The sequence below is a fragment of the Squalius cephalus genome (assembly GCF_949319135.1).
Source record: "Squalius cephalus genome assembly, chromosome: 25".
Classification (NCBI taxonomy): domain Eukaryota; kingdom Metazoa; phylum Chordata; class Actinopteri; order Cypriniformes; family Leuciscidae; genus Squalius; species Squalius cephalus.
The window spans coordinates 14,081,728-14,091,437 of NC_137146.1; the positions used below are offsets into that span (position 1 = coordinate 14,081,728).

The following is a 9,710-nucleotide window of genomic DNA, read 5'->3' on the forward strand; positions in this document are numbered from 1 at the left end:
TGGATAATGATTTTGAAAAATATTTTTCTATTTTTGTAGATTAGACTAAAAATTTGTATATTCATAATAAAAATGCTCATGGGGCGGAATTTAAACAAAGAAATATCTTGATTTGTAGTTGTTTTGGCTTATTTCAACTTATTTCAATGCTTATTTAGTCTGGTTTTAAGTTATTTTAACTCATCTTAAAATTGATTAGCTGATTTTGAAAATAATGTAGTTGTATGTACAAATTTCTAAATTTGCTAAATGCTGTGCTTGTCTAAGTGCAATAAAGGTTTCATTTGTCTCTGATGTATAACATAGGAAGCCTAGACTACGTTAAACTTCCAGTAAACAGCTCGTACTGAACGTCTCTAATCAAGACCATAAAATAAGCAGCACATTCTGGGAAGCTGATGTTTTTTTTTGTATGTGTCAGGGTTACAGTCATAATGTAATGCCTTTTAAACCCACACAAGCAGACAGGGAGCTCCAACCAAGACCCTGAGCTCTAACTGATTACAGTGAAACGCAAAGGCATATCTTCCTCATTAGCCAAAATTAGAAATGTTGAGAAAAGCCCTTCTGCCTAATGCACACTGATTGCGACTATTCTTGCTAAAAAAGGTATTTTTTTTCTATGAAAGGGATATAGGGAAAGGGATATGAAGGCAATTAAGAACATTTGAACGTGGGAGGCTGGAGGATGCAAGAACAGCTCTGACATTACTGTGTTATTATGGGGAATAATGGTCTTCAATACGACAGCAAATCGAGTGGTTAATGACTAAATTACTTCTTGGTAATTATGGGCTTTTCTCACAGAGACCTCAATCTATTTGGCATTGTTTAGTAGGGAGTACACTGGTGTTTTGTGTTATTCAAATGCATATTACGCTGTGGTTTTAAGACACTGAACGTGACACCTTGGATCATTTCTCTCTCTTTCACAAAGCTTACCTGAAAGTCCTGGTCATCGATGTTGAACCTCTCTCTCAAATTACGGAAAACAAGAGGGCAGTACTCCTTGAATTTAAAATGGCTTGGCATATTCTCTCTGAAAAGCAAAGCAGCAAAGACATAAAAGTGAAAACACCAAATAAACATTTCTAAAGTTGGCTGGGTCAATCTCACAAAGAAAAGTCAGTCATTTGTATATTTACAATGAAACTGAAGATACGAGTCTTCTCTAGAGTGACGAATATCAGAGTGAAACGAATGAAGAAAAAAATGCAGGGACATTTTGTCAATCGGGAACTGAGTGCTGCAACGATGACATATTTTTGTAGGCAAAGACAGAAGTTAGCATCACACTGGTTCCCTCGGCAAAAAACCCAATATGGTTTTTCCAAAAAAAAATACGCTCTGCGGTCGCTCGACTTCAACATCACCACCACCATAACCAAGCTTCTCACAAATATATTTCAATCTTTACAGTAAGAAGAATTTTCTCTGAAAGTCTAAGTTAGAATAGTTAGCAAGAGTGTGATTATAAGCACAACAAGGCTGTGAAAGCAGACTAGTGCGTAGATTAGTTTACCTGTTCGGTGTGATGGCATTTAATGTCCCTGACAACATGATTTAGCAACTGCCTTTTTTAAGACACGTAAAAGCTTGTGTTCACCACAGACCACCTTATTTCAGGCTTTTAACCAAAATTAAACCATTAAAAAAAAACATTGACTTCGGGATGGTGGAACTTCGGAAGTGCTTATTTCGGATTTTGGCCTACAAAAATACATCATCCCTGCAGCACTCTATTGATTGGATGTTTGTGGGTTGTTACTGCTGTGATCTCATGTGAGTGACAAGTTGTCCCGCCCTCACACCAGTAAACACGTCGTTGTAAGAGGGAGGGGAAGATTTTTTGGATTAAAGAATACGAGAGCATGTGAAAAAAATAAAAAATCATGATGTACATGTATAAGTCATTTATAATAAATACTGCAATATTCCATTAATCCGTTGATGACTATATATTATGCCATTACAGTACTAAGAATTTTTCTTATGATATATGATTCAGACATGTTCTTTCATGAGATTCACCTCTCTTATAACACACGATTAAAAGTTGGATCATAGCAATTGAGAATGGGGAACAGTGAAAAGTTTGAGAGGAACTCACTTGTTGAAAAGGTGGTTGTCCACTTTAATCTTAGAGTAGGCTTTGAAGTCATCAGGCATAAGCATGATGGGGATCTGAACATGGCTCAACTCATTTATCTAGAGAAAAGGAAAGAGATTCAGTTACTGGGTACTTGTTCAGGGTTTGAATCTTTAAATGGGAGTCAAATGTAGAGGTCACCCAATATGGGCAAGGAAACGTATGACCAATATCTTGAGAGTAGGGCAGCCTATAAAAATATACATATAATACAATTTAAAATATGAGATGTAAAAAACTTTCAAATATTTTAAAGAAAATTTCTATTTAATTCAATAAAAATAAAAATAAAATAAAAATCACAGACAAAGCTGGGTGTGGTTAACTGCAGATGCTGATGAAATAATAATAAAATGGCCAAGTATCAGCTGATTAAACAGTCTGTTGGCTATCACTAAAAACTACAAAATCCTAACATTTACCAGTCAGTTCACACACATGCTTTAACAACCGCACATTTTTATGCGATTAACATAATTGACACTGAACCAATTAATGCACACAAACAGTAGGTGCTGAGATGTGCTGGGTACAGGAACGCATCAGTGTTGAGTGATGTGTTCTGCTCATCAGAGGGCGATATCTCTGTGACACAATGCACTGTTTTGCTCTGCTCAGGATCTAAAACAATGTACTAATTCAACAGTCATCAGTTCCTGCTTTGCACAGTTTGCTCTTGTGAAAACAACACTTGTAATAAAACTGTAATAACGGAAACTGCTGCATTGTGAGAAGTGGGAATTTAAAACTGCTGTGGACAGTTTTCATCCCAACAAAGAGATCTGGTGACTCATAGGTTCTTTCCCTCTATTAAGAAATAAATAAATAACAATAGCACTAACTAAACTCAAGAGGACTGCAGAAGGCTTTAATTACTGTGATATATTTGTTTGTTTGAGGATGTGAATGCACTAGGATAATTATAAGCAGTCAAATAGGCATGAAGCACCATGGGAGATCAAAGATTATGTTTGACAATCTCGGCGGAAACAGACAATAATAAATATATATACTGTAAAAAATTATTTTCATGTTAAGGCCATGAAACCAAATAAATGGCTGACATTAAATAGCTACTATTTTGATACTATGATACTATTTTGTATAAATAAATCAAATTAAAAATGAAATCAATCTGTTTAAATTGGGCATTACAAATTCTTAACGTTAAGTATAAAACAAATTCTATTTATTTTCAGATTGGCTAAAGATTATGTTCATGTTGGTCGATAATATATTGTGCATCCCTGTAAATAATGTAGAAATATTTACAAGGTGCATGTAAATAAATCTATAAAAATAAAAGGTATAAATAAATAAAAATGAGAGAACATGGAAATGCAACCAAATTGTGTTATCTTCTGACATTCCCAGAAGTCATTTAGGATCTCACATAGATCTAATAAGTAAGAAAAGGCTTTTAATCAAGGTGTGATTTACAGATAATCGCTTCATTTCCTCTGAAAATACATAGTAAAGCAACCAAAGGTCAAATAAGTTGCATTTATGGGCTCGCTGCCTGTCAGTCAAACCATTTAACTGAGTTGAGGAGGGAGACAGGTTGTCTTCCAAAACAAGGAGATATTGCATCGACCCACCGTGATGTGACCTCTCAGAGAATGGAGAGCATTGAAGTCTCTAGAGACTTTCCTATTGGCTGGTTGAATGCCAGGCTGTTGGATTTGAAGGGTGTCTCAGAGCCAAATGCACTGTGGGTAAGGAGTGCTACCTATAGGAGGTAGAACGTCTTTTCTTTTTGAGCAAATGTGATTATACCTCATTTGTTCTGCATGTCAATTTTGAAAAACCTCTTCATGAATGGCACACATTCAAGAATCAATTATTTGGCTTTCCTTGTGGATATTTATCTTGTTTGTTATAACATAATAAAACTGCAATTTAAGACCTATACACTGATGTATAGCTAATTTGCCAAGAATGATTATTTCTAAGAATGATAAGAATGCATTGATATGTAAAATTCTTATATATAATTATAATGCGCTAATAAATAACATATTACCGCATGGACCTGCCATGTTAACGATCTGTTACTGCGTGACTGCCAAGTCTTTTTTTCTGCGACTATTTAAAATTTGGATGACCAAGCCAATTAGTTGACTAACTTTAGTCGACTATTAGGGAGCAGCCCTACTATTTTAACTAAATAAATTATAAATAAACACTAAAAACTAAAATCAATCATTTTAAATGCTACAAGTGAATTTAGGCATACTTTAAGTAAGCATTAGACGTTGGCAAAGGTCAAATGATCATGCATGAGTGTCTGAAAACATGGAAAACCCTGGCCGCGCCACTTTCTCCTCATTTCAAAAGTGCTGCCGTTGCCAAGCAATCATGAGCCGCGTTCACAATGAAGACGAAGAAGTTTCAGCAAAGGATAAATGGTGTAGACGAACCTGGGAAAAACATGAGCATGCTTGTTGCACCTCTACATTTAAAATGACAAAACTTGAGCGCGCAAAAGTCGCGACATGTGAACGGCCCCTTAGGTATCTAGGTATTTAGACCTGCAAAGTGTCACATTACATGCAACCTTAAATAACAGGGACAGACTAGGTCAATATTCCAATATGTTTTAAAAAAGGACATGAGCGGGGTTCCATGGGGAAACCTAGCAGGCTTTGGGTTACTGAAAACCTTTACAAGAATGCAAATTGCGAAAGGAAGTCAGGCATTTTAAACAAGGTCACTTGAAACCCTTTAAAACGCCTCTCTCCTGACACAAGCAAGTGTAAAGAGGCTGTAATGCATGCTGTGGTTACTGCTTAGTGAGTTAGGCTCATCTTTCATGCTGTGGTCAGAAATTAGGCTATGCTAAAGCCCTATAGGTAAGGAAGAAATTAGGTATATTACAACAAAAATTATTCATTTATGGACTGTAAATATGATAAATCTTTTTTAATGTGTTAAAGGAAATTAAATGTCATGAGGAAGCGAAAACTATGAACACAGGAAGCCAATTTCATAAATGTTTATGCCCACTCATCACTAAAACAGAAACTAGTTTTTCTTTAGATTGTGCTGACACAAACCATTCATCCTTTTAATAGAATAGATGGGCTGTCTGACCAAAAGAAACATAACTGCTCCTCCGCCAGGCTGTTGTACACACTATTTATCAAAGATCAAGAGAGCTACAGGCAGAGAGCTGCTGAAGACGGCATGACACTAAATCACCCACAAACCAAAAGAGTGCTAACCAAAAGCAAAGGAGATGAAAATCTCCGTCTCTCAACACCTTTTTCTGACAATGTTTTGTTCTAAACAGAATGTAAAATGCAGCGGCATAGTGACACAGTAAAGCCAATGTCTTTTTTTCCCGCAGGATGGGATTAATGTGGTGTTTATTTGAAATGCAATTAAAGCTAAGCGGTGTTGTGAGGGGTTAAGAGGCAACAGGCGCTTGCAGAAACATGTGCGAGCAGGATGAGGTATGAGCTGTGCTTTCTAAAGGACTAAGCCTGTCTACTGGCAATGGTGAAGCAACAGTGAGCGGAAAACGGCTCTCTGTGACCCCACGTCAGCTACAGTAGGGGGCCTTCTCAGTCACTCTCAGCAGCTACAGTACAGCCTATTTTGGAGACAAAACCTAGGCCTTTAAAGGACTCTATATACCATATGGACAAATAAGGAACTGTATATGTTCCTTTTTTGTGAAACAGTATATCCGACACCTGGGTCTGTGCATATCAATGATAGGCAAAAATAACACTGAAAGACAAATCATCTCTAAATGAATTCCTCGGTTTACAATGAAATTCAAAAAAAAAAAAAAAAAAAGTAAAGGGATAGTTCAACCAAAAATGAAAACTCTGTCATCATTTACTCACCATCAAGTTGTTCCAAACCTGTTTGGTTTTTCTTCTGCTGAACACAAAAGAAGATATTTTGAAGAATGTCGGTAACCAAACAGTTGATGGGACCCCATGGACTTAAACCATTATTAATAAATACCATAATAGTATAAATAATACTAAAATAACACTGCTGACAGTGATTTCAATGGTTATTCAAACAATACTTGTTCAAATGAAAAAAGAAAAAAAGTTACTTTGAATCTCTCAGTTTGTATTTTGTCCATACAGTGGAAGTCTATGTTAAGAAAAATGGTTTGGTTACCAACATTTTTGTGTTTCACAGAGGAAACAAAATTAATACAGTTTTGGAACAACGTGGTGAGAACATTTTAATTTTAGGTTGAACTTTCCCTTTAACACACAGTAAAGGGGTGGTCACACTACACTTTCGTTCCATTGACTTTCATTCATTTGCATGAGAATGTGTCAGACCACAAATGCAAACTGATGCGAAAAGTTTAATTCCGAAGTTCAAGTTTGGTGAACTCTGACCCTCAAATTAGAATCATGTGAAGACGTGTGACTAGTAGAAGATTGATACTTCATGGCATGTCCTCTTGGCTGAATTAAAGGAGAACTCCGGTCAATTTTAACATTGAGCTAATTTTTTTGTAAATTTGGAGTGCTGTCAATACAGAGAACAACGACAAAAATCGGTGTTGCCTACACCGTGTTATCCTCTTTTTAAAATTTGCACCCTGTTGACTTAAATGGGGCAAGTTTTAAACCTGCTTTTAGCCTCTTAACATCCTTGATGTGTCATTACAAGTGCCCAGCCATGTGAGTGATTCCTTCAGAGTCAACACGCGGTGAATCTGACTGCAGTAGATGTGAAAGATATGGATAAAAATTATGTTTATTCAGCCAGCGCACATACCTGTATTTTCTTCCCGACTACTGTGGTCTTCGACCGAAAACGGGAAGTAAATACAGGTATTTGCGCTGACTGAAGTCTTGTGTGACTGGCTTAATCCTGAAAAATCGAACGTGTCCACTCAAGATGCCCTCTCTTTAATAAAATAATGAAACAAAAATGTACTTTGCAAGTCATTTACTGTGTCGTTACATGGAAAACATTTAATGTAAATAAGTGCCCATGCTGGTTTGAAACAAATGTGTCTTTAGCTGCCTAAAAACCAGTTAACCATTGGAGCTGGTAACCTTGATCCAATAAATTCTACTCCGTGAGCCTGTGACGGAGCGTGAGCAGTTTTAAAGACGTTGCACTGCACAAGATTAGAAACTGAGAAACTGGAGTAGACAACATACTCCACTGTCCCACTTTCCACCTACATGCTAGATCCTTTGAGGATTCAGGGATAGTGGCCTAACATTTTCAACAAAGCCAGGAGCAGCTGTACAGGATCTCCTCAACTACCTTCCTCATACTTTAAACAGAAATAACATACAAAGGCGACTGCTTTAGACTCCCCATCGTGCTGAGGCCACGTATAGGTGTTTTACAAGCCTGCAGCAACGGTTTCATTTGTTCAAGAAGCAAGCACTTATCTCATCTCATCGGCCAAGTTTCACACTACCACTTCCTGTTTGTCTCCATGGCAGCGAAGTCAGGTTTTCCGCTACAGAGCTGACAAGCTTGCACTCCATCAGTACAGGAAGCTAAGTTCAGAGAATGCTCATCCTCCTACCAGATGTTTATAAAGCTCTTTGTTTCTAAGCAGTGCATTCATCATAGTGGGGTGTTCGGTATTTCAGCCTCTTGACGTCAACAATGGCTTCATTTATGGCATATGAGCCTATGAATCTAAAATCAACTTACAATAACATCTGAAACAGGTTAAAATGATATATTGACAAATTACACAGAAGAGTGTTGATTTGTTGATTTACCTTAAAGGGATAGTTCAACAAAAAATGTAAATTCTATCATCATTTACTTGTGCACAACACTGTGGGTGAGTAAACTTTTGGCTTTCTAAATTAAGTGTGTTGACATGATAATATGTTACAGGCATAGTTATAAATCTGTCATCATTTACTCACCCTCATGTCAACATTAAAACTATCCCTATAACACATTCTCATGTCAACACACTGTTTAGAAAACCATTAAAAAGATTTAGGCTTTGATACAAAGAAAAAGTGTTCTGGAAACTAGGAAGGAATCTATCTAACCAAATGGCTCATTCAAATTATTGAGGAAGGCTAAAGAAAAAGCCCTAAAGGTCACATATGACGTCTGACCACATGCATTAAAACCTGAGATTCAAGTCATTTCATATAGACACTCTAAAATTAAAGTTCATCAGGTGCTGATACTGAGCTGCAATATTAATGACAGTGGTTAAAAACGAATACAGCAACAGCAACAAGAATTGTTGTATTAAAACATAGAATTTAGGCAACCTGACGAAGCGTTTAGTGTGTGATCATCTATAATCTGTAAGAACTTTGTTGTAAAGATAGCAGTGAGAATGAGTATGACCAAATCTGAGGTACATGTTGATCTTGTCCTACTCAAGGTTTAGGTAAATCCATTACGGAAGTCATTCACCTGTGCTGCCCTCCCTCATATGAATAAACTTAGACCCTACTTCACCTGGTATTAAAATGCATTTTGGTAAACTTTTGTCCACTTTCAACCACTTTGAGGGGGAGAGTCAATGGCCGGGTAAATCCATAGGCTTTTTCAGATCTTTCGATCTAATGGATGAAATAAGATCATGCAATTTACATATTAACGCAACAGGAGACAAGAGAAACAGCTTTCATTTCTTTTTCAACAGCTTTCATTTCTGCTCTGATATCCACAAGACCGTGATGAATGAAGTGTGTGCGTGTTAGAAATCAGGAAAAGCGATAGAACATTGTGCTTAATATGTTTTTCGTCTTCAAACTTGGGTCGACAGTTTAAATCCTGTCTTGCTAGCGCGCTTCACATAATGTTTAGGTCAGTAGGAGCAGATGGTCTTTTGTGGCTGTTCAAACACATTCGGCTACATGAGCGTTTACACAAAGAAAGCTATCCGTTCGAATTTGTTTTCGACTACCTCTGGAAGAGGTCAAAAGTGGACAAGCTCAAAACGTTTTAGACCCTGTTCACACCTTTATTTACCATCATCCACTTGTGGTCCGATTTTACAAAATGCATCTTAATACCAGGTGTAAACAGGGCCTTAGGCACACTGAATTTGTGTAGGCGTGATAAGCTAAGCCTTGCAAATGAAGAAGAGAAAGAGGTGCCTATGGATGAACTGACTATCAATAGTGTTAGTTTTACAGATAAAAATTGTCATGGCGATTAGCAAATCTCTTGTCAAACCTGATACGCCTACAACAAAGTAAATGGCAAATAGTATCCCACGTGTAGTTCAGCAGAAATGCATCTTACTGAGAGAGCATGTGAAAATCATCTGCATGTATTGCCCTAATAAAAGCATTCTGATTGAGCTTTAAAGACTTTGAAGATGATCAACATTTGCCTTAGGCAGTGTAAAAATAAAATAGTGTCTATTTTCCCAGTGCCACAGATTGGCTGCTGACTGAATCTTGAGTATTTTTAGAAACTCCTTATGCAATCCAAACACAGACAGAGCAACTCTTGGTCAGGGCGGGAGAGTCTGGGAAGTATGGAGGGCTTAACAAAGAGAAAAGTAAGAGATAAAGAGATTAAAAGAGAGCAAAGACCTGTACAGAGTAAGCAGAAAGGGGAGGGTGGC

General features: G+C 37.1%; 1 protein-coding gene across 1 annotated transcript in view; it reads right to left on the minus strand.

The window, feature by feature from the left end:
- The window catches only part of pip4k2aa (phosphatidylinositol-5-phosphate 4-kinase, type II, alpha a), a 28,841-nt gene that overhangs the window by 12,291 nt on the left and 6,840 nt on the right, over nucleotides 1-9,710 (minus strand). The window contains exons 2-3 of the mRNA XM_079863968.1: nucleotides 2,111-2,208; nucleotides 943-1,039 (exon numbers count right to left, since the gene is read on the minus strand). Coding sequence (XP_079720094.1) covers nucleotides 943-1,039; nucleotides 2,111-2,208 — 195 coding nt within the window. The remainder of the gene's footprint in view (nucleotides 1-942; nucleotides 1,040-2,110; nucleotides 2,209-9,710) is intronic.